The 25,516-nt window shown below is 49.0% G+C and overlaps 1 protein-coding gene across 1 annotated transcript; it reads right to left on the bottom strand.

Annotated features, from left to right (window-relative positions):
* Positions 1-6,289: 6,289 nt before the first annotated feature.
* Positions 6,290-25,165, bottom strand: LOC101730557 (small conductance calcium-activated potassium channel protein 3). The gene is made up of 2 exons (XM_012954602.3): positions 24,000-25,165; positions 6,290-6,472 (listed from the first exon to the last, which is right to left on the bottom strand). The coding sequence occupies exons 1-2, from the start codon at positions 24,777-24,779 to the stop codon at positions 6,305-6,307; spliced, it is 948 nt and encodes a 315-aa protein (XP_012810056.1). The 5' UTR covers positions 24,780-25,165; the 3' UTR covers positions 6,290-6,304.
* Positions 25,166-25,516: the final 351 nt, after the last annotated feature.

Raw genomic sequence — 25,516 nt, forward strand, 5'->3', positions numbered from 1 at the left:
GGGGTACCCAGGGCACAAATAAGCACTCACCCCAAATCCCCCCCTAACTGGCCTTCAGGCTGGGCCCCTTAGCCCATAACAAGGTTACAGATATATAGAAACATTGGGGTAACAGTCACCCCGCTATAGTTCCAGGGGTACCCAGGGCACAAATAAGCACTCACCCCAAATCCCCCCCTAACTGGCCTTCAGGCTGGGCCCCCTTAGCCCATAACAAGGTTACAGATATATAGAAACATTGGGGTAACAGTCACCCCGCTATAGTTCCAGGGGTACCCAGGGCACAAACAAGCACTCACCCCAAATCCCCCCCTAACTGGCCTTCAGGCTGGGCCCCCTTAGCCCATAACAAGGTTACAGATATATAGAAACATTGGGGTAACAGTCACCCCGCTATAGTTCCAGGGGTACCCAGGGCACAAATAAGCCCTCACCCCAAATCCCCCCCTAAATGTCAGCTCACAAAAGCCAGAAAATCCTCGCCCTTCGTAGATAATATTATGAAATAATTACCACGTTTGATTACAAAACTGTTACTTTTCTTTTTACACAATCTTTAATAGTGTTGTGTTAGTTTCTCATTAGGGGTTCACATTTCATATTTTTCTATATCTTACAAGCTAAGTGCTCCTTATCCCTCCCACTCCCGTTGATAATGAGTGAAAAGGCCTCACGGAGCAGCAGTGTTAGTGTTAATCAGCCTTTCAGATAAAGAGTAATCGTTCCTATGGTTCTGGAAGGAGCAGAAGAGGGAAAGTATCGATGGCATTTTGTTGGGTGGAAACAAAGGAGTAGAACCTTCGCCCAATCCCAACTGGACCTGCTCTTATAGAAACTCAAGAGAAACATCAGTAGAGTTAAAAGGCAAGGGGTTTCATTGGCCGGGATCAGTCACATGATCCTATCATTGAGATACATCAATAGAAACATAAGTGAGACGTAAGTCGTATCCCGGAGTCAGAATCGACCCAATAGCCCTTAATGGTGAGTTCTGCCCGTTTATTCTTATTAACTGACCCTCCAACCAAAGCAAAAGTCTTTTATTCCCCCAAATACCAAGATATTTAAGCTTCACGTTGAACGTTACAAAAAGCTGGGCTGAAGTGGATAATTTGCCGTTTCATGCAGTACTCCTACACTCGGTGCTTGTATGGAGCGCGGGAGAGAGAGGGCGCCGCCGCGCTGTACAGTATTGGGATCCCACAGGGCCGCCTTTATTCCCCCAACTCGCTCAGAACAATCTCACACTAGAATTAGACCCGAGCAATTGTTTATAAAGCCTTTTATTTAGTTGCAAGGAAACTCGGAGTGCCCAGGCCTACGCCTCATCTGGTTGGCGAGCGCAGAATGGCGGGCGCTGCCTTAGCGACGGGGGGGCCCAAAACTGCCAATTAATTAGAATGCAGGTTCTGCAGAGGAATCGTGTTTTTGAGATTTATTATTCAGCATAATGATATCTTTTTACTTATATCGAGGCGTTTGCAGAATTATTCAGGCATGGCAGATAGAGCAAGGTGGGAAGGGTAGGGCACAATAAGGAGGGGAGAGCGAGATATAGGGCAAGATGGAGACAGTAGGGCAAGATGGAGACAGTAGGGCAAGATGGGGACAGTAGGGCAAGATGGAGACAGTAGGGCAAGATGGAGACAGTAGGGCAAGATGGAGACAGTAGGGCAAGATGGGGACAGTAGGGCAAGATGGGGACAGTAGGGCAAGATGGAGACAGTAGGGCAAGATGGAGACAGTAGGGCAAGAGGGGGACAGTAGGTCAAAATGGGGACAGTAGGACAAGATGGAGACAGTAGGACAAGATGGAGACAGTAGGGGCAAGATGGAGACTGTAGGGCAAGATGGAGACAGTAGGACAAAATGGAGACAGTAGGGCAAGATGGAGACAGTAGTACAAGATGGAGACAGTAGGACAAGATGGAGACAGTAGGGCAAGATGGAGACAGTAGGGCAAGATGAGACAGTAGGGCAAGATGGAGACAGTAGGGCAAGATGGAGACAGTAGGGCAAGATAGAGACAGTAGGGCAAGAGGGGGACAGTAGGTCCAAAATGGGACAGTAGGGACAAGATGGAGACAGTAGGACAAGATGGAGACAGTAGGCAAGATGGAGACTGTAGGGCAAGATGGAGACAGTAGGACAAGATGGAGACAGTAGGGAAATATGGAGACAGTAGGGCAAGATGGGGACAGTAGGGGCAAGATGGAGACAGTAGGGCAAGATGGAGACAGTAGGGCAAGATGGAGACAGTAGGGCAAGATGGAGACAGTAGGACAAGATGGAGACAGTAGGGCAAGATGGAGACAGTAGGGAAAGATGGAGACAGTAGGGCAAGATGGAGACAGTTAGGACAAGATGGAGACAGTAGGGGCAAGATGGAGACAGTAGGACAAGATGGAGACAGTAGGACAAGATGGAGACAGTAGGGCAAGATGGGGACAGTAGGGCAAGATGGGGACAGTAGGGCAAGATGGAGACAGTAGGACAAGATGGAGACAGTAGGGCAAGATGGAGACAGTAGGGCAAGATGGAGACAGTAGGGCAAGATGGGGACAGTAGGGCAAGAGGGAGACAGTAGGACAAGATGGAGACAGTAGGGCAAGATGGAGACAGTAGGCAAGATGGAGACAGTAGGGCAAGATGGAGACAGTAGGGCAGATGGGGACAGTAGGGCAAGAGGAGACAGTAGGACAAGATGGAGACAGTAGGGCAAGATGGAGACAGTAGGGCAAGATGGAGACAGTAGGGCAAGATGGAGACAGTAGGGCAAGATGGGGACAGTAGGGCAAGAGGGAGACAGTAGGACAAGATGGAGACAGTAGGGCAAGATGGAGACAGTAGGGCAAGATGGAGACAGTAGGGCAAGATGGAGACAGTAGGGCAAGATGGAGACAGTAGGGCAAGATGGAGACAGTAGGGCAAGATGGAGACAGTAGGGCAAGATGGAGACAGTAGGGCAAGATAAATTAAGGCAAGATGGAGAAAAGAGAGCAGAATGAGGACAGTAATGACAGATAGTGACAGCAGGACAAGATGTAGGAAAAGGTGATGTACCATGTTAGCCAGTCAAAATGTTACAGGGTAACCCTTTTGGAATAGAAAATAACAAAAGTGGTATAAAGGTGATACCTTATTGGCTAAGATAATCATAGCCAGCTTTAGAACATTCTAGTTCCTTTTTCAAGCTGATTACAAAAAAGGAACTAGAATGTTCTGAAAGCTGGCTATGATTATCTTAGCCAATAAGGTATCACCTTCATACCACGTTTGTTATTTTCTATTCCAAAAGGGTTACCCTGTAAACAGGACTAGGTGGTGACAGGAGCGCAAGATGGAGACTACTGGAAAAGATGGTGACCTTGACCAGAATTACAAATGGGCTTTTCCCAAGGTCACAAGACGCTGTGACAGCACTTTACTGTTTGTGATCCAGTCCCTGGACTACAACCCCTCCCTTGCTATTGGCCAACGCTCAGTATTGTGCCCAACCTTACTCTACCCCATTGCTATATATCAGGGCCATCACTATACGGTATAGATACACTTGCACACCCCGCCCACCCAGAGCAGCTGTACGAGATTGATATAGCACGAGCCGTAGCCAAGGGGCTAATTGCCCTGGCTCCCTATGGCCAGGTACGTCGCGGGCCCCTGTAAATGTTTTTTAATTATTATTATTTCCCGCTGTACCAGAAGCTGTTGCCAAACTGCCAAATGTCCTGTTCCCCTAGTATGGAAGTTCTTCATCTTGGGCATTATTCTTCCTTAATCTTTCCATCCCAATAACTTATCCCCCATGCATTTAGATGGAAAGCTCTGTGGGCCAGTAACTGCTTCGTGACTCAACTGCTACATCTTTGCACATCATCAATAACTGCCCCCCTCCCCATACCTGCCCCAGAGAGGGGACCTCAGAGACCACATAGGTCCCTAGAGGTGGTGGAAAAAGCAGGACTTCAAAGGGAGGGGTCTGAGAAAGAAACATCCGGATACTAAGAATAGCAAGGTATTAATATCTCCCAGGTCATGGTGGGAATCCCAGTGGGGTAGGGGTAACCTTCTGAGATGGAGCCCACCGCCGCTACCACATACATCTGTGCGAGAACTTCCCTGACAGAGAGCCATTAATTAGGGAGTGTTGATCTATAGGCAGTAGAGTGATTAATAGTAAAGAGCAACTCAACGGACTTGTAAGTCCCAGTGACAGCTCGTTACGGGCGGGGCAACGGCCACCGGGGATTAAGGTCGGGCAACTGGAGAAGCTTCAGATAACGAGTAGGATGAGACCGACTGACAGCCCAGCCCAGGAGTGACAGAAAGGGACTGACGGGCGCAGCAAGTTCCCAAAGAAAGTGAATGAGAGGAGAAGAACATTCCATGGAAAGTGACTGAGCACGTTCCACCACCATCACAGAGAGCAGTGACGTAGAGTAGGCAATGGGTCAGGCGGGATGAGGGAGCGAGCTCCAGTTTTATTGGATCCTTTGCATATAAGAAAAAAGAGTTCAGCATATAAAGAACCGCTGTATCCCCTGGCAGATAATTCCATGTTTCTACCCTTTCCGCTGCACAAATGTCCTTTTGTTGTAACCTCTACCTACATACAGCCCTGCCTTACTTATCCTATTACTAACTGCCAGCTGCTTTACAATTATATTTCTTTCAAACTGAACTGTTCTACTTGCTATTCTGTTGCTGTCTAGCTGAACTGTTTCATTTCTTTCTAACTGAACTGTTCTTCTTGCTATTCTGTTGCTGTCTAGCTGAACTGTTCTACTTGCTATTTTGTTACTGTCTAGCTGAACTTTTCTGTTTCCTATTCTATTTCTTTATAATGGAACTGTTTCATTTCTTTCTAACTGAACTGTTCTTCTTGCTATTCTGTTGCTGTCTATCTGAACTGTTCCATTTCTTTCTAACTGAACTGTTCTATTTGCTGTTCTGTTGCTGTCTATCTGAACTGTTTCTTTTCTTTCTAACTGAACTGTTCTACTTGCTATTCTGTTGCTGTCTAGCTGAACTTTTCTGTTTCCTATTCTACTTCTTTATAATGGAACTGTTCCATTTCTTTCTAACTGAACTGTTCTACTTGCTATTCTGTTGGTGTCTAGCTGAACTGTTTCATTTCTTTCCAACTGAACTGTTCTACTTGCTATTCTGTTGCTGTCTAGCTGAACTGTTTCATTTCTTTCCAACTGAACTGTTCTACTTGCTATTCTGTTGCTGTCTAGCTGAACTGTTTCATTTCTTTCCAACTGAACTGTTCTATTTGCTGTTCTGTTGCTGTCTATCTGAACTGTTCCATTTCTTTCTAGCTGAACTGTTCTACTTGCTAGTCTGTGGTTTTCTAGCTAAAATTTTTCATTTCCAATTCTTTCTTTGAAACTGAACTAACTGAACCTTTCTTTAGAACAGAACTATTTCATTTCTTTCAAACTGAACTGTCCTATTTGCTATTCTGTTGCTGTCTAGCTGAACTGTTTCATTTCTTTCCAACTGAACTGTTCTACTTGCTATTCTGTTGCTGTCTAGCTGAACTGTTTCATTTCTTTCTAACTGAGCAGTTCTATTTGCTTTCTATTTTTTTCAAACCGAACTGTTTTATTTGCTATTCCTTTGCTTTCTAGCTGAACTGTTCTGTTTCCTATTGTGCTTCTATTTCTTTCTAATGGAACTGTTTTATTCCCTGTCCTGTTTTCCTCTAACTGAACTGTTTTATTCTCTATTTTGTTATTGGAAATATTCAGAAAGGATTTTTTATTGGAAGATGTGGAATACCCCCTCTGATTCAGTGGTACTGGCTGATACATTAGATAGATACAAGAAGGAGTTGGGTGGGTATTTAGCAAGTGAGGCAAAACAGGGGTATGGGAGATAGCTGTTAGTTGCCCCAGGGACTGGTCCGATTGCCATCTTGGAGTCAGGAAGGAAATTTTTCCCCTCTGGGGCAAATTAGTGAGGCTTCACATGGGGTTTTTGCTTTCCTCTGGGGCAACTAGTAGTTAGGCAGGTTATATATAGGCATTATGGTTCAACGTGATGGTCTTTTTTCAACCCAACTTACTATGTTACTATATAACTGTCCTGTTACTGTAGTTTCTGACAAAGTATTTTTCATTCTAACTGGATTGTTCTAGTTCTACAATATATTTTTTCTGAAGGTACGGGATTTATAAACAGACCCTTGAATGCTTTGGGGTGGTATAGGGTTGCCCAACAGATCCCTATCCCTATATACTGGCCAATATATACTTTATTTATTCTATTTACATTCCAAAGCTGGGGGAGTAAAACGTCACTCAGTATTAAACACCGTGTATATATCCGGCCTATCGACGCGGCCGACCCCTCCGGCACACCGACCTACCTGCACCTCCCGCGCGTGATATGCGATGATCAGTCCCAAAAGGATAATTGATGATAAGCTTATAAGGCATTTCAAGGCCAGGGAAAACATGGAATCCTGCAAGGGAGAAAGAAGAAGGAATCAGAGAAGCCCAGCTCCAGAAATCCTGTATTCCCCACCCCTGCGATTGGTCTCTACCAGCTCAGCCAATGCCTTGTATTCATTAGAAGCTCTTATTCTCCAAGGAGGAATGATATGGTTCATTATGGAGAAAAACATGTATCCCTACAGCCCCTTCAGCCTCCTTGCCCAGAGCCCAAGAGCTTGTAATCAAGAAAGAACTTTTGGGGGTATCAATAACCGGCTACAGAAGTGCTTTGGGCAGTGACAAATATGGCCGCCGTCTCGCTGTAATTAGGTATTGTCAGGGGAGGGGAGAAGCTGGCTAATTGGGAAGTGACTGTGCCCGAATGTCTGTCTTTGTCTCGTTACCGTAATTCATAATTAGGCGAGGCCGGCTGTTTCCTGCAGGATGTGCAATTAGTAGCTTGAACACCACTGAACATGGTGAATTACTGAAAAGGGGACCTGTCACTTTAAGAAATAATTGCAAAATCTTGTTTATACTCCACTGTCTGGAACCCGATTCCCAGGCCCGCGTATGGGATACAAAAATGCAATGACGTCTAGAAAGTGCTGAATGGAAAATGAAAGTATGAAAAAGAGGTATAGGGGCGGGGCGGGCGATGTATGATTGACAGCACAGAGCTTTAAATACATTTATAACAGGTATGGAGGTTGGGTGCTTTGGGGTCCCTCGGGGTGGGGCTCATTCTTGCTGTGGGATTATGGGCCTGAAGGCAATGCATTAGGGCGTCACTTCGGGGGGTTGGGGATAAAATATGACTTTTATCTCCATACTCTCGGCTCATAACCGCGGTGTCCTGCCAATAGTTCTATTAGGAGCTGGCCGGCTCTTCCTGAGTGTCAGGCATAAAAATGGCAGTAATTAATTGTAATTAGATAGTGGCTTCTCTTTAGGATTAATGCCGCTCTCTGCTCAGCCGATTTAACCCGCCGGTGCCTGAGAGCTTGCAGGGAGGGGGCAGTGAGAGGCGAGCGGATCTTCTCCTGATATCCCCACCTACGGGTCGGCAATATCAGGAACATGTAGGCTAATTTGATCATTTGGCCCTGGGGCCAAACGATTGAATAATAATGGCGGCAATGGGGCAGTCGGTTCCGGATCCGACTAAATCTTTTAACCTGCCCGATCGATATCTGGCCAATTTCAGGGCAGATATCGGTCGGGCGGGTCCCTCGTTCCTGCCCCTACACGGGCCGATAAGCTGCCGAATCAGTCTAAGGGACCCATATCGTCAGCTACAATCGGCCCATGTATGGGGACCTTTACTGGGCCCCCTACACTCCTATGGCCCCCTTTGCAACTGCAGGGTCTGTTCCCTCTGTAGTTACACCCCTGGGGATTGCACAACTAGTACTATAAACACCAGTAATAAAGACATTACCAATGAAAACGTTGAATCTCTTTGGGTAGAAATTTCAGTAGGGCTGAAGGTCACAAAGAAAATGATCATTGGTGTATGATGCTATAAACCACCCCGTATAGATGAGGGGGATGAGTCCCAGCTACTTTTGCAAATGGAGGAGGCTTCAAAATTGGGTCAAGTTGTTATTATGGGGGACTTTAATTATCCGGACATTGACTGGGGTAATGGGGGGGGCTAAGTCAGAAAAAGCTAGTAGGTTTGTAAATATGCTAAATGACAACTTTTTATTTCAGGTGGTTCAAGAACCTACTCGGAATGAGTCTATTTTGGACCTGGTAATATCTAATAATACTGAACTTATCTCTAACATTTGTGTGGGTGAGCATTTGGGGAACAGTGATCACAACATGGTCTCCTTTGAGATAATGCTACAGAGACAGCTCTATAAGGGAGTAACTAAACGCTCAATTTTAGACGTGCAGACTTTGCCAGTATAAGGGCATCTCTGCAATGTGTCAACTGGGAAAGGCTTTTCATGGGGTTAGGCACAGAAGGAAAATGGAACATCTTTAAAACATTGCTTTGCAGGTATACGCAACAGTATATTCCCCTTGTAAGCAAGGAGAGGCATCGCAAAGCAAAACCCTTATGGCTGAATAAAAGTGTTAAGGTCGAGGTTGGTAATAAAAAACGTGCTTTTAAAGCATTCAAGTTAGCTGGGACAGCGGAAACTTTCATCAGGTACAAGGAAGCAAATAAAGCAGCAAAAAAGCTATCAGGCAGCTAAAATAGAGATGGAAAGGGATATTGCTGCTAGGAGTAAAAAGAATCCTAAATTATTTTTTAATTATGTGAATAGTAAAAAAATGAAGCAAGAAGGGGTGGGAACTTTATTATCACGGGGGGGTAAGTTGGTTGATGAGAACGGGGAAAAAGCTGAAATTTTGAACTCTTATTTTTCATCTGTCTATACATCTGAGGAGCCAGATAATGAAGGCTTCCCTTTTAATATGCCCAGTTCTAGTAATTTAGCTACTGACGCGTGGGTCACTCAGGAGGAAATTCAAAAGAGACTTGAACATGTAAAGGTAAACAAAGGTCCAGGGCCAGATGGGATTCATCCCAGGGTATTAAATGAGCTGAGCGCTGTGATTGCCAAACCTCTTCACTTAATTTTTCAGGATTCGTTGAGGTTTGGCATGGTGCCGAGAGACTGGCGGATTGCTAATGTGGTGCCGTTATTTAAACAGGGATCTCGTTCTCAGCCTGAAAACTATAGGCCTGTTAGTCTGACATCAGTAGTAGGAAAGCTTCTGGAAGGGGTAATAAGGGATAGGATAGTTGAATACATTGCAGTTCACAATACTATTAGTTTGTGCCACATGGTTTTATGCGTAACAGATCTTGCCAGACTAATTTAGTTGTCTTTTATGAGGAGGTGAGCAGGAACCTTGATGCTGGAATGGCAGTGGATGGGATCTACTTAGATTTTGCTAAAGCGTTTGATACAGTACCGCACAGAAGGTTAATGATCAAATTGAGGAATATTGGCCTAGAACATAATATTTGTAATTGGATAGAAAACTGGCTGAAGGATAGAGTACAAAGAGTGGGGGGAAATGGAACATTTTCTAATTGGACCAGTGTGGTTAGTGGGTACCGCAGGGGTCAGTCCTTGGGCCTTTGCTTTTTAACTTGTTTATTAATGACCTGGAGGGGGGCATAGACAGTACTGTTTCTATTTTTGCTGATGACACTAAATTGTGCAAAACTATAAGTTCCATGCAGGATGTGCCGCTTTGCAGAGCGATTTGACAAAATTAGATAACTGGGCAGCAAACTGGGAAATGAGGTTCAATGTTGATAAGTGCAAAGTTATGCACTTTGGTAGGAATAATATAAACGCAAACTATCTACTGAATGGGAGTGTGTTGGGGGGATCCTTAATGGAGAAGGATCTAGGGGTTTTTGTAGATCACAAGTTGTCTAATTCCAGGCAGTGTCATTCTGTGGCTACTAAAGCAAATAAAGTGCTGTCTTGTATAAAAAAGGGCATTGACTCAAGGGATGAGAACATATTTTTGCCGCTTTATAGGTCCCTGGTAAGGCCTCACCTTGAGTATGGGGGCAGTAACAGTGAGTATGGGGGGCAGTTACAGTGAGTATGGGGGGCAGTTTTGGGCTCCAGTCCTTAAGAAGGATATTAATGAGCTGGAGAGAGTGCAGAGACTGCAACTAAACTGGTTAAGGGGATGGAAGGGTTAAACTATGAGGTGAGACTGTCGAGGTTGGGGTTGTTTTCTCTGGAAAAGAGGTGCTTGCGAGGGGACATGATTACTCTGTACAAGTACATTAGAGGGGATTATAGGCAGATGGAGGATGTTCTTTTTTCCCATAAAAACAATCAACGCACCAGAGGTCACCCCTATAGATTAGAGGAACAGAGCTTCCATTTGAAGCAGCGTAGGTGGTTTTTCACGGTGAGGGCAGTGAGGGGGTTGGGGAATGCCCTGCCGGGGGATGTTGGGTAGGGGGTTCCTCACGGTGAGGGCAGTGAGGGGGTTGGGGAATGCCCTTCCTAGTGATGGGGTAATGGCAGACTCTGTTAATGCCTATAAGAGGGGCCTGGATGAGTTTTTGAACAAGCAGAATATCCAAGGCTATTGTGATACTAATATCTACAGTTAGTATTACTGGTTGTATATATATAGTTTATGTATGTGAGTGTATAGATTGGTTAGTATAGGTTGTGTGCTGGGTTTACTCGGATGGGTTGAACTTGATGGACAATGGTCTTTTTTCAACCCTATGTAACTATGTAACTATGTAACTATGTAACTATGTAACAGTATCGCCTGAGTTAAGCTCCTCCCCCAAGTATATCCTAGTATGTGGGGTTGGAACACTCCCAGGTATGTCCCTATTAAGCAGGGTGGGGAAACTCATTCTTCATTCCTGACCAGGTAAAGGTGGCCATACACGGGAACAGGCGAGGTCCCAAAATGAGCAGATCTTCTCCTGATAGGCCCACCTAAAGGTGTGCAATATTGGCTAAGCCAATAGTTTGGCGCTAGGGCCAAACAACTGAATTACAACAGCAGGCATAGGCGCCGTCGGACTGAGGACTGCATCGATGAGCCAATGTGGTCCCAAATTGATGAAAATTAAACCTGCCCAATCGAGATCTGGCCAACTTTAGGCCAGATATCAGTTGGGGGTGCCCATACCCTGGCAGCTAAGCTCCCGAGGACCAGAATCGGCAGCTGAAATCTGCCCGTGTATGGCCACTGTGTGTTACACCCCAGGTATCTTCTAAAGAAGTAAGGTTGGGGAGTCCATGAGGTATCTTCTGAGCTGTTAAGGTTAAGCCCACTCAGTTATAGCCTAGCTGACTAGCAGGTTAGGTTGGGACTCTCCTAGACAGTTAAGGTTGGGTCAGCCAGGTATCTTCTAAAGAGGTAAGGTTGGGGAGTCCATGAGGTATCTTCTGAGCTGTTAAGGTTAAGCCCACTCAGTTATATCCTAGCTGACTAGCAGGTTAGGTTGGGACTCTCCTAGACAGTTATGGTTGGATCAGCCAGGTATCTTCTAAAGAGGTAAGGTTGGGGAGTCCATGAGGTATCTACTGAGCACTTAAGGTTAAGCCCACTTAGTTATATCCTAGCTGACTAGCAGGTTAGGTTGGGACTCTCCTAGACAGTTATGGTTGGATCAGCCAGGTATCTTCTAAAGAGGTAAGGTTGGGGAGTCCATGAGGTATCTTCTGAGCTCTTAAGGTTAAGCCCACTTAGTTATATCCTAGCTGACTAGCAGGTTAGGTTGGGACTCCCCTAGGGTCAGCCCAAGTGCTCCTGTATCTCCTGAGAATGGAAAGTTGGGGGTACCCCCAGGAATTTCCTCAGTAAGACCGGAAAGTCTCCATGGGGTAAAATGGGACATCACTAGGTATTTCCTCAGCATCTAAGACTGGGTCACCTTCCTGAGAAGGTAAAGTTGGAACTCTCTCGGTATGCTCTGAGGAGATAAGTACAGGAGACCTCTTCAACAGCCTATGGCTTTAGACATTAGATCATTATTATTCAGTTTAGATTGCTAGCTCTTTAGGGCAAGGACTCTGGTCTTACTAATCCTGCTATATAAACATAAAGGGGAAGCCAAGTGGATTCTCTCTGACAGATGCCTCGTTCTTCCTTCTCTTGCCTCCGGGGATTTCTCCTTGGCAGCGGAAGGGTGGCACGGTGACACGGGCCGCAGGTGGCCAGCCTGCCTGTTTATACCCCACAACATTTGCCCAAGTTCACAGGCAGTTTATAATGAGTGTTTTCATTTCAAGTCTTCTGTTTCTCATCCTGTAACGTACAGGGAGATCCTGCAGCTGATGGAACACATGGCCGGGGGCTCCGGGAGACAAAGATGAGGTTTGGCCATTATTTAATTACTAGGGAGCCATTTCCTCCTTTCATTTCATGCTCTTTGTCTCTCTGCTCTTCTACTTCAGCTTAGTGTAGAGGTTTTACTTGTATTTAGTAAGGATTTTAGTGTTTGGGGAGGTGGGTTATGACAAAAAAAAGTGGCCAATGGTCATGGAATTGGAGGCCTAGCATAGGAAAGGAGATCTCACCATCAGCATAGGAAGGGGCTCCTTACTGTAAGGGCAGTCAGGTTATGGGATTCCCTACCAAGAGAGGGGGAATGAGTGATACATTGGGAGTGGGGAGGAAAGGAGATCTCACCATCAGCATAGGAAGGGGTTCCTTACTGTAAGGGCAGTCAGGTTATGGGATTCCCTACCCAGAGAGGGGGAATGAGTGATACATTGGGGGTGGGGAGGAAAGGGGATCTCACCATCAGCATAGGAAGGGGTTCCTTACTGTAAGGGCAGTCAGGTTATGGGGTTCCCTACCCAGAGAGGGGGAATGAGTGATACATTGGGGGTGGGGAGGAAAGGGGATCTCACCATCAGCATAGGAAGGGGTTCTTTACTGTAAGGGCAGTCAGGTTATGGGATTCCCTACCAAGAGAGGGGGAATGAGTGATACATTGGGGGTGGGGAGGAAAGGAGATCTCACCATCAGCATAGGAAGGGGTTCCTTACTGTAAGGGCAGTCAGGTTATGGGGTTCCCTACCAAGAGAGGGGGAATGAGTGATACATTGGGGGTGGGGAGGAAAGGGGATCTCACCATCAGCATAGGAAGGGGTTCTTTACTGTAAGGGCAGTCAGGTTATGGGATTCCCTACCCAGAGAGGGGGAATGAGTGATACATTGGGGGTGGGGAGGAAAGGGGATCTCACCATCAGCATAGGAAGGGGTTCCTTACTGTAAGGGCAGTCAGGTTATGGGGTTCCCTACCAAGAGAGGGGGAATGAGTGATACATTGGGGGTGGGGAGGAAAGGGGATCTCACCATCAGCATAGGAAGGGGTTCCTTACTGTAAGGGCAGTCAGGTTATGGGATTCCCTACCAAGAGAGGGGGAATGAGTGATACATTGGGGGTGGGGAGGAAAGGGGATCTCACCATCAGCATAGGAAGGGGTTCCTTACTGTAAGGGCAGTCAGGTTATGGGATTCCCTACCAAGAGAGGGGGAATGAGTGATACATTGGGGGTGGGGAGGAAAGGGGATCTCACCATCAGCATAGGAAGGGGTTCCTTACTGTAAGGGCAGTCAGGTTATGGGGTTCCCTGCCAATGTGCCAGCCGGTGCCCTATGCCCTGCCTGTGCCAGTCTGTATTCCTGCCCTGAGCTATAGATGTGCCTTTGGGGGGGACCTGCCACTTGACACCCCAATACATTATTCGGTGCAGCTCAGGGGAAAATCTGATTTAGAACTGTATATTTGGCATTTGGCAGCCCCCACCCCAGGCTGCTGTGAATGATGGGAGATTTGATCAGCTGACCCCCCTATCAGACAGGCCCTTTGTTGTGGGAGAGTGTTACAGCGGGATTCTGTGCAGGGACATTAACGTTCCTTTCAGAGCAAACGACCGGCACTGGGGGGGCGACAGCCAGACACAATGGCACTGACATTACAGAGAGAGCCCTGAGTGACTGCACTGTCTCCAGCTGTCTCTGCGCTCTCTTATCCCCATCAAGCACCCCGCTCTCACTGTCCCCTCCCTCCCACCCCTGCGCTCTCTCCGGCCTGTATGGGGTACAGTATCCCTTATTCCCTGTATAACAGAACCCCTCAGTGACTGCTAATATCCTTATCATTTACAGTAGGGGGTACATTATCCCTTATAATACATGAGTGATACTCAGAGTTCCCTGTATAACTCAGCCTGCAGCCTTGTGCCTTTATATGGGGGGCACAGAACCCCTCAGTGACTGCTAATATCCTTATCATTTACAGTAGGGGGTACATTATCCCTTATAATACATGAGTGATACTCAGAGTTCCCTGTATAACTCAGCCTGCAGCCTTGTGCCTTTATATGGGGGGCACAGAACCCCTCAGTGAGTGCTAATATCCTTATCATTTACAGTAGGGGGTACATTATCCCTTATAATACATGAGTGATACTCAGAGTTCCCTGTATAACTCAGCCTGCAGCCTTGTGCCTTTATATGGGGGGCACAGAACCCCTCAGTGACTGCTAATATCCTTATCATTTACAGTAGGGGGTACATTATCCCTTATAATACATGAGTGATACTCAGAGTTCCCTGTATAACTCAGCCTGCAGCCTTGTGCCTTTATATGGGGGGCACAGAACCCCTCAGTGACTGCTAATATCCTTATCATTTACAGTAGGGGGTACATTATCCCTTATAATACATGAGTGATACTCAGAGTTCCCTGTATAACTCAGCCTGCAGCCTTGTGCCTTTATATGGGGGGCACAGAACCCCTCAGTGACTGCTAATATCCTTATCATTTACAGTAGGGGGTACAGTATCCCTTATAATACATGAGTGATACTCAGAGTTCCCTGTATAACTCAGCCTGCAGCCTTGTGCCTTTATATGGGCACAGAACCCCTCAGTGACTGCTAATATCCTTATCATTTACAGTAGGGGGTACATTACCCCTTATAATACATGAGTGATACTCAGAGTTCCCTGTATAACTCAGCCTGCAGCCTTGTGCCTTTATATGGGCACAGAACCCCTCAGTGACTGCTAATATCCTTATCATTTACAGTAGGGGGTACATTATCCCTTATAATACATGAGTGATATATTTTTAGCAGGCAGCACAGTACATGTCCCCCTACAGTATACATTATAGGATACAAGTGAATGAATTGCACATTATTAGTCCCCGCGCTGTACCCTGCTTCTCTCAGATAAATCCCCTGATTAAGATCAGTTGGGGAGTTGATTATTTCAAATCGATTTCTTCTCAGAACTGCAATCTTGGCCCTACTGCCATTCTGCCCCCACCCCCTGCCTCTGTATGGGATAAAGCCCCCAGGCATTGTTCCGTTAATTACATATAAACACTGAGGCACCGAGCTCTAAGCACCGATGTTACTGATAAGCCTGGATGTGAGTAGGGGAAATGGGACTGGGATTGGCCAATCAGGAGGCAGGTCTGTGGGGCAAACAGCGAGATGTGCTCACAGATATTATAGGATTAAAAGAAGCTGCAAATTACCCCTGGGCACGCAGAATATATCTACCCCGGGTACCCCTGGAACTATAGCGGGGTGACTGTTACCCCAATGTTTCTATATATCTGTAACCTTGTTATGGGCTAAGGGGGTACCCCTGGAACTATAGCGGGGTGACTGTTACCCCAATGTTTCTATATATCTGTAACCTTGTTATGGGCTAAGGGGGCCCAGCCTGAAGGCCAGTTAGGGGGGATTTGGGGTGAGTGCTTATTTGTGCCCTGGGTACCCCTGGAACTATAGCGGGGTGACTGTTACCCCAATGTTTCTATATATCTGTAACCTTGTTATGGGCTAAGGGGGCCCAGCCTGAAGGCCAGTTAGGGGGGGATTTGGGGTGAGTGCTTATTTGTGCCCTGGGTACCCCTGGAACTATAGCGGGGTGACTGTTACCCCAATGTTTCTATATATCTGTAACCTTGTTATGGGCTAAGGGGGCCCAGCCTGAGGGTCAGTTAGGGGGGGATTTGGGGTGAGTGCTTATTTGTGCCCTGGGTACCCTGGAACTATAGCGGGGTGACTGTTACCCCAATGTTTCTATATATCTGTAACCTTGTTATGGGCTAAGGGGGCCCAGCCTGAAGGCCAGTTAGGGGGGATTTGGGGTGAGTGCTTATTTGTGCCCTGGGTACCCCTGGAACTATAGCGGGGTGACTGTTACCCCAATGTTTCTATATATCTGTAACCTTGTTATGGGCTAAGGGGGCCCAGCCTGAAGGCCAGTTAGGGGGGATTTGGGGTGAGTGCTTATTTGTGCCCTGGGTACCCCTGGAACTATAGCGGGGTGACTGTTACCCCAATGTTTCTATATATCTGTAACCTTGTTATGGGCTAAGGGGGCCCAGCCTGAAGGCCAGTTAGGGGGGGATTTGGGGTGAGTGCTTATTGTGCCCTGGGTACCCCTGGAACTATAGCGGGGTGACTGTTACCCCAATGTTTCTATATATCTGTAACCTTGTTATGGGCTAAGGGGCCCAGCCTGAAGGCCAGTTAGGGGGGGATTTGGGGTGAGTGCTTATTTGTGCCCTGGGTACCCCTGGAACTATAGTGGGGTGACTGTTACCCCAATGTTTCTATATATCTGTAACCTTGTTATGGGCTAAGGGGGCCCAGCCTGAAGGCCAGTTAGGGGGGATTTGGGGTGAGTGCTTATTTGTGCCCTGGGTACCCCTGGAACTATAGCGGGGTGACTGTTACCCCAATGTTTCTATATATCTGTAACCTTGTTATGGGCTAAGGGGGCCCAGCCTGAAGGCCAGTTAGGGGGGATTTGGGGTGAGTGCTTATTTGTGCCCTGGGTACCCCTGGAACTATAGCGGGGTGACTGTTACCCCAATGTTTCTATATATCTGTAACCTTGTTATGGGCTAAGGGGGCCCAGCCTGAAGGCCAGTTAGGGGGGGATTTGGGGTGAGTGCTTATTTGTGCCCTGGGTACCTCTGGAACTATAGCGGGGTGACTGTTACCCCAATGTTTCTATATATCTGTAACCTTGTTATGGGCTAAGGGGGCCCAGCCTGAAGGCCAGTTAGGGGGGGATTTGGGGTGAGTGCTTATTTGTGCCCTGGGTACCCCTGGAACTATAGCGGGGTGACTGTTACCCCAATGTTTCTATATATCTGTAACCTTGTTATGGGCTAAGGGGGCCCAGCCTGAAGGCCAGTTAGGGGGGGATTGGGGGTGAGTGCTTATTTCTTCATTAAGCTTGTAATTACATGCATTGGTTGCTTCCCAGCCGCGACACTCTGGTCGGAGAGAGAAGACAAACCTATGATAAATAAATCCAATGCAAACAGAGTGCACTCTGGGACCGGTACGTTGCTAAGGGTTATTGCACGTGGCTTCTGTGGCTAGTACATATATACCCGGGTTTCAGTCCTATCTGGATTCATACACTGTGAGATACAGTAACTTCTGTAGTAAACAAAGGCTGAAATCATGCAAAAGCTATAAAAAAAGACAAATTGGAAATAGTTTGTTGGGCGCTGAGAAATCTCATTATATGTTAAGCCTTAGTATTAAGTTCCCCTTTAATCCCGGGGGGGCTAAGGAGCATTGGGCAGAGAGGTTTTGCCTGATGCCCTAATTTGACCGAACGCCACTAAATAGCATTTGGGTCTGGGTGCCCCTGGGTCCCCCCTCTCTGTTACAGGCCCGGGGGGGGGGGGGGGGGTCCCTGTTTGTTACTGAACGGAACCAACCATTTCCCTGCCCCACGGTATATACAAGCACTAGTGTGGGGCCGGGGGTAGGAGAGAAACCAAATCCCCCCTGATTCAGCCTTCCTGCCCCCCCTCAGTCACTGACAGACAGATGTGACAGTGGGAGAGAAGGAAATGGATTGGGGCAGGATTGGGCCGTTATCCAGGCCGGTAGGGCTCCCAAATACAGTGCCCTCTCCTTGCCCTTCCCACTCACTGCCGGCTCTGTGGGGCCCCGGGAGGCAAATTACTGAGCTTTAATTACCAACTGGATCTCTGGGGGTAACGATGGGCCCACCCCCTCCTTCAACCCAAAGCCGGTGTCTCATACTGCCACACAGAATAATGTTATACCGTACGGGGGGGTATCTGGTACTGTCATACTCACTACCACTCTGAGTGGGGGTGTATGTGGGTACAGTAGGGCAGTACCACTCTGAGTGGGGGTGTATGTGGGTACAGTAGGTCAGTACCACTCTGAGTGGGGGTGTATGTGGGTACAGTAGGTCAGTACCACTCTGAGTGGGGGTGTATGTGGGTACAGTAGGTCAGTACCACTCTGAGTGGGGGTGTATGTGGGTACAGTAGGGCAGTACCACTCTGAGTGGGGGTGTATGTGGGTACAGTAGGGCAGTACCACTCTGTGCCCTGGGGGCATGTATCTGGGTTCTGTGCCCGGGGGCATGTATCTGGGTTCTGTGCCCGGGGGCATGTATCTGGGTTCTGTGTCCGGGGGCATGTATCTGGGTTCTGTGCCCGGGGGCATGTATCTGGGTTCTGTGCCCGGGGGCATGTATCTGGGTTCTGTGCCCGGGGGGCATGTATCTGGGTTCTGTGCCCGGGGGCATGTATCTGGGTTCTGTGCCCGGGGGCATGTATCTGGGTTCTGTGCCCGGGGGCATGTATCTGGGTTCTGTGCCCGGGGGCATGTATCTGGGTTCTGTGCCCGGGGGCATGTATCTGGGTTCTGTGCCCGGGGGCATGTATCTGGGTTCTGTGCCCGGGGGCATGTATCTGGGTACAGAATGATATGGGGATGCCACTGGCCCTGGCAATGCCTAATGGTGCCTATCCAATCACTGCTGTGCGCGACTCCTGAGCCCCCCCCCCCGGCAGACACAACACAACTGACCAGATTAACTCATTTCTCACAAAGCAGCAGGTTTTTCTCTAAGCTAAAAAACTCAATAGAATGGGAAATATTGATTTTCTTTCTAAAGAGGATAAAGAGATTAACATATAGAGCGGCGCCTCTCCCTGCCCCTCCGACCCACATTCCCTTGGGCCCTGGCACCCCCCTTATCCCCTCTCTCCTTCCCAAAGAGGTGTCTAACCATATAGGGGAATGACTCCCAGCAGAGGTGGTAATTGTATGTGAATGGGTTCTGCTAAAAGCAATATTTACCCTCTGTGTGTATCGTTGGGCCGTAGGCACCGCTTCTGGCTGGTACTGACCCGCCTCTGGCACAACCGCTGCTTAACCATGTCAGTGCCAGTCACTGGGGGGCCTATATGGCTTAAAGGGGAAGTTCACCTTTTGGTATGTTACAGAATGGCTAATTCTAAGCAACTTTTCAATTGGTCTTCATAGTTTCTGAATGATTTTCCTTCTTCTGAATATTTCCAGCTTTCAAATGGGGGGGGGGTCGCTGACCCCGTCTATAAAAACAAATGCTCTGTAAGGCTACAAATGTATCGGTATTACTACTTTTTCTATCCAGGCCCTCACCTCCGTTTTTTCCTTTCAAATCAGTGCATGGTTGCTAGGGTCATTCGGGCCCTGGTGACCAGACTGGCAACATGACAAAACTGGAAAGCTGCTACGTAAGAAGCGAAATAACTAATAAAGAAAATGAAGACCAATTGCAACCGGAAACTGGAAAGCTGCTACGTAAGAAGGGTAATAACTAAGAGAGAAAATGAAGACCAACTGCAACCGGAAACTGGAAAGCTGCTACGTAAGAAGGGAAATAACTAATAGAGAAAATGAAGACCAATTGCAACCGGAAACTGGGAAGCTGCTACGTAAGAAGCGAAATAATTAATAGAGAAAATGAAGACCAACTGCAACCGGAAACTGGAAAGCTGCTACGTAAGAAGGGAAATAACTAATAGAGAAAATGAAGACCAATTGCAACCAGAAACTGGAAAGCTGCTACGTAAGAAGGGAAATAACTAATAGAGAAAATGAAGACCAATTGCAACCGGAAACTGGAAAGCTGCTACGTAAGAAGCGAAATAACTAATAGAGAAAATGAAGACCAATTGCAACCGGAAACTGGAAAGCTGCTACGTAAGAAGGGAAATAACTAATAGAGAAAATGAAGACCAACTGCAACCGGAAACTGGAAAGCTGCTACGTAAGAAGGGAAATAACTAATAGAGAAAATGAAGACCAACTGCAACCGGAAACTGGAAAGCTGCTACGTAAGAAGGGAAATAACTAATAGAGAAAATGAAGACCAACTGCAACCGGAAACTGGAAAGCTGCTACGTAAGAAGCGAAATAACTAATAGAGAAAATGAAGACCAACTGCAACCGGAAACTGGAAAGCTGCTACGTAAGAAGCGAAATAACTAATAGAGAAAATGAAGACCAACTGCAACCGGAAACTGGAAAGCTGCTACGTAAGAAGGGAAATAACTAATAGAGAAAATGAAGACCAACTGCAACCGGAAACTGGAAAGCTGCTACGTAAGAAGGGAAATAACTAATAGAGAAAATGAAGACCAACTGCAACCGGAAACTGGAAAGCTGCTACGTAAGAAGGGAAATAACTAATAGAGAAAATGAAGACCAACTGCAAATTGTCTCAGAATATCGGACTGAATCTTTTAAAGTTAATTTAAAGGTGAAACAACCCCTTTTGAGTCGGTTCTGATGAAGGCAGGCTGCTATTGGTCCAACAGTAAGGGCAACTCCGCCTTCAGCGGAACCACTGCTTAACCATGTAAGTGCCAGTCAGGGTGCAACAGGGATACTGGCTCTCACAGGGTTAATTCCATGAGCGGAATGAAGGCCGCTATTGGTCAGGGGCGACCCATAGAGTGTTGGGGCTCATTAGGGCCCCCCGTATGTACCAGGCGAGCAGGAAATAAATACACACAGAGGGTGAATATAGAATGAGCTTTTAATAGAATAAAGTCGATAAACACACAGTTTGGGGTAAGTACAACCGGGCACGGTCCCATGGTACATAGCGTGCTGCTAGCAATGTGTATGGCAGCGCCACTGGGCGTGTTATATGTCTCTCCCCCCCCGGGAGCATTTCATAGGATTGTGACAGCTGCAAGTGTCTGAAATTAGTTGCGCCCCCCCCCATAGCATTCAGCAGCTGAAATGTCACCCCCTGCCCAGACCCCAAGCTTTCCCGGGGCAAGGGTTACACCACTCAGGGGAGAGGAGGGGTACCTTCTGTCCTACTTTACAGAAAGGGGCATAGATACAGGGAACTGCCTCCCAGCAGGGCCGGTGGGACTGATACAGTAAGGGGCATAGATACAGGGAACTGCCTCCCAGCAGGGCCGGTGGGACTGATACAGTAAGGGGCATAGATACAGGGAACTGCCTCCCAGCAAGGCCGGTGGGACTAATACAGTAAGGGGCATAGATACAGGGAACAGCCTCCCAGCAAGGCCGGTGGGACTAATACAGTAAGGGGCATAGATACAGGGAACTGCCTCCCAGCAGGGCCGGTGGGACTGATACAGTAAGGGGCATAGATACAGGGAACTGCCTCCCAGCAGGGCCGGTGGGACTGATACAGTAAGGGGCATAGATACAGGGAACTGCCTCCCAGCAGGGCCGGTGGGACTGATACAGTAAGGGGCATAGATACAGGGAACTGCCTCCCAGCAGGGCCGGTGGGACTGATACAGTAAGGGGCATAGATACAGGGAACTGCCTCCCAGCAGGGCCGGTGGGACTGATACAGTAAGGGGCATAGATACAGGGAACTGCCTCCCAGCAGGGCCGGTGGGACTGATACAGTAAGGGGCATAGATACAGGGAACTGCCTCCCAGCAGGGCCGGTGGGACTGATACAGTAAGGGGCATAGATACAGGGAACTGCCTCCCAGCAGGGCCGGTGGGACTGATACAGTAAGGGGCATAGATACAGGGAACTGCCTCCCAGCAGGGCCGGTGGGACTGATACAGTAAGGGGCATAGATACAGGGAACAGCCTCCCAGCAGGGCCGGTGGGACTAATACAGTAAGGGGCATAGATACAGGGAACTGCCTCCCAGCAGGGCCGGTGGGACTGATACAGTAAGGGGCATAGATACAGGGAACTGCCTCCCAGCAGGGCCGGTGGGACTGATACAGTAAGGGGCATAGATACAGGGAACTGCCTCCCAGCAGGGCCGGTGGGACTGATACAGTAAGGGGCATAGATACAGGGAACTGCCTCCCAGCAGGGCCGGTGGGACTGATACAGTAAGGGGAGTAGATACAGGGAACAGCCTCCCAGCAGGGCCGGTGGGACTGATACAGTAAGGGGCATAGATACAGGGAACTGCCCTCCCAGCAGGGCCGGTGGGACTGATACAGTAAGGGGCATAGATACAGGGAACTGCTCCCAGCAGGGCCGGTGGGACTGATACAGTAAGGGGCATAGATACAGGGAACAGCCTCCCAGCAGGGCCGGTGGGACTGATACAGTAAGGGGCATAGATACAGGGAACTGCCTCCCAGCAGGGCCGGTGGGACTGATACAGTAAGGGGCATAGATACAGGGAACAGCCTCCCAGCAGGGCCGGTGGGACTGATACAGTAAGGGGCATAGATACAGGGAACTGCCTCCCAGCAGGGCCGGTGGGACTGATACAGTAAGGGGCATAGATACAGGGAACAGCCTCCCAGCAGGGCCGGTGGGACTGATACAGTAAGGGGCATAGATACAGGGAACTGCCTCCCAGCAGGGCCGGTGGGACTGATACAGTAAGGGGCATAAATACAGGGAACAGCCTCCCAGCAGGGCCGGTGGGACTGATACAGTAAGGGGCATAGATACAGGGAACAGCCTCCCAGCAGGGCCGGTGGGACTGATACAGTAAGGGGCATAGATACAGGGAACTGCCTCCCAGCAGGGCCGGTGGGACTGATACAGTAAAGGAATGGGGGGGGGGGGCTACTTTACTGTATCTCATTGGGTTTGTGCCAAAGGGGCCTATTCACTGTGGGGGGCGGGGGGCACAATTGCATCAATATACAGGGAGTGCCCAGGTACCAGCTGAGAGAGCGGTAGGTGGGTCATTACTTGGGCAGCCCCTCCCCCCAGAAGAACACCTGGCAGTAAGTAGGCAGTAAGTAGGCAGTCAGCCCCCAGTGCTTAGTAGGCAGAGAGGCCGGCTCTGTGACTGGCAGGCGGGGGCATCTGCCCGCATCGGAACCAGCCCGGCTGCTGGAGCGGCACCGACAATAAACGCATGAGATAAACCCACAATATACGCGCTGGGGCTTGTGTGCCAATCGCTGCCAATCGCTGCCGAGCGGCCCCTGAGCGCAGAATGGGAATGAGCTCATTGTACATTCAGGCTGCCTCCCAGGCGTGCTGCGACCGAATCGCCAGTCGGGGAAGGGAAGACGGCGGCTCCCTTGGTCTCTCCGGTGCTTTAGCATTTAATGGGGGGGGGGGGGGGTCAGAGTATAAGCCCCCCCACCCCAGTATAACCCCCCACCCCAAGGCACTGCCTGCGCTGCTCTGCGTTACACTGACACACTGGCTGCACCCCCGACATTCCCTGCCTCACAGACACCTGTAGCCATTTTTCTCCCAGAATTCACAAGGCAGAAGGCAAGGATCCCCCCCCCACACACAGTGATCTGATTGCATGCAATCTGCGGCTCAGCCCTGCCAGCGAGGGGCTACAGGGGGGGCTTAGGCTTATATACCCCCTGTTGCCCATTTTGGAACATGTGTGTGTTATGGAATTTAACTGGAAGAATGAATATCTGCAGCCTCCCGTCATTAAACTACAACTCCCAGAACCCCCTGCCACTGAAGCTGTTGCATTGGGTCGAACTGAGGGGGTGAAGGGCCCACTGGGGCAGGGTAGGAGCGGTCGGGCAGAGGGGGGTGAAGGGGCCCACTGGGGCAGGGTAGGAGCGGTCGGGCAGGGTAGGAGCGGTCGGGGAGGGTAGGAGCGGTCGGGGAGGGTAGGAGCGGTCGGGCAGGGGGAGCGTCGCAAGGGTCGGGTCTGGGCCGCAGGGGGATTTGTTCCGACAGCCCAGTCCGACCCTACATTTTCCACTGGGAAGGGGCTAAGGGTTGCCCCCCCCAGCCCAAGATACCCCAAAGTAACGTACCTACCTTTTCGTACAACCCCCATGACAGTTCAGTCTCAATAACCATAACCACAATTCCAAACATCCCAAAAATGAGAGCGTAGTCACTGAGCCTTTTCCTCTTCTCGAAGAGCGCCCGTCGGTGGCCCAACTTGTAGCCGATGTTCTGGTTTTTCCTCTTGTTGGCTTTGGGGTAGTTGTTGGTGCTGTTGCTGCCTGAGTGTTGGTGGTTGGGGTGCAGGGTCTGGTTGGAGAGGTGCTCATCCTTGGAAGAGATGACTATCTCCGGGGGGTTGGTGGAGTTGAAGAGCTGAAGAGGTTGACTTTCCGGCTCCGACTCGATCAGGTTCCTCCTGGAGGCACTTAGTCGGCTGAGGGGTTTCATGACCCCGCCGGTGTATTTACAGGAGCTCATGGCTATTTCGGTGAAGGGGTTGCTGTCCCTCCTGTGGACGAGGGGACTGGCTTGTCTGTGCTTGCATCCTGCCCCACTTGTAGACGCCGAAGTTGGAGAGTGTCCAACCAAGTGGTCATTGAGATTGAGCTGACTGCCCTGCCTGGAGGAAGGGTGGAGAGCGGCGGAGTTGCTGGAAGGAGGTGCCCGGCAGGCAGCTGGCGAGCAGTGCAACAGGCTGGGCTGGTAAGTCTGCGGCTGGTAAGTCTGACTCTGCGGCTGGTAAGTCTGACTCTGCAGCTGGCTGAGCGGATGCGGCTGGTGGTCCTCCCCGGAAAGCGGGCAGTGGCACTTGGGGTCCTCTTCCATGTCCCCGACCCCCGAATCATGGAAGTGACCGGATGTGTCCATCCTCTGGCTTTGGGGGGCTCCCTTCAGGCCCCCAATTCTGCCTCTCGGAATGGAGATCTCGCTACAGGGTGAAAACAGGGCTCCCCTCCCTCCCCCCAGGATGAGCCGAATGGAGACCCCCGGCGGTAAGTAACCCCTCTACTCTCTCCCGGTGGGCTCCCACATTGGGCTCATTGTGCCGCCGTCTCTATAGCCGCTCTCTCTCCCGTCTTCCTTCTCTCCTGTTCCCTAGCCAAGCCCACCAGTTGGCTGCTACCTCTCATTGGTTTGCCTGCTAACTGTCACATGGAGCAGCCCTTCCCTGTCACATTAACCTCTCCGGGGCTACAGAGGTAACAGGTAACCTGCCCGGCACCCACTCAGCGCTGGGAGGGGCCCCTTGTGCCTGGGAGAGACTGGGAGAGAGAGAGGGGGGGTGTCTTTCCTCCCCTCAGTTACTGTCCCACTCACACTCACACTCACACTCTACAAAATACATACAGAGTAACATATAAAGCAATCAATAACCGATACAGGAGGGGAAAGGGAGCCCTGCCCAAAAGAGCTTACACTCTACAAGGAGTAACATATAAAGCAATCAGTAACCGATACAGGAGGGGAAGGGAGCCCTGCCCAAAAGAGCTTACACTCTACAAGGAGTAACATATAAAGCAATCAGTAACCGATACAGGAGGGGAAGGGAGCCCTGCCCAAAAGAGCTTACACTCTACAAGGAGTAACATATAAAGCAATCAGTA

Source organism: Xenopus tropicalis, chromosome 8 (assembly GCF_000004195.4).
Source record: "Xenopus tropicalis strain Nigerian chromosome 8, UCB_Xtro_10.0, whole genome shotgun sequence".
Classification (NCBI taxonomy): domain Eukaryota; kingdom Metazoa; phylum Chordata; class Amphibia; order Anura; family Pipidae; genus Xenopus; species Xenopus tropicalis.

Excerpts from the sequence above, each read along its gene's own strand:
- LOC101730557 (XM_012954602.3), bottom strand. The coding sequence starts at position 24,779 with ATGGACACATCCGGTCACTTCCATGATTCGGGGGTCGGGGACATGGAA. Across the intron at positions 6,473-23,999 it reads CATGGGGGTTGTACGAAAAG|GATTCCATGTTTTCCCTGGC; the intron begins GTAGGTACGTTA and ends TCTCCCTTGCAG.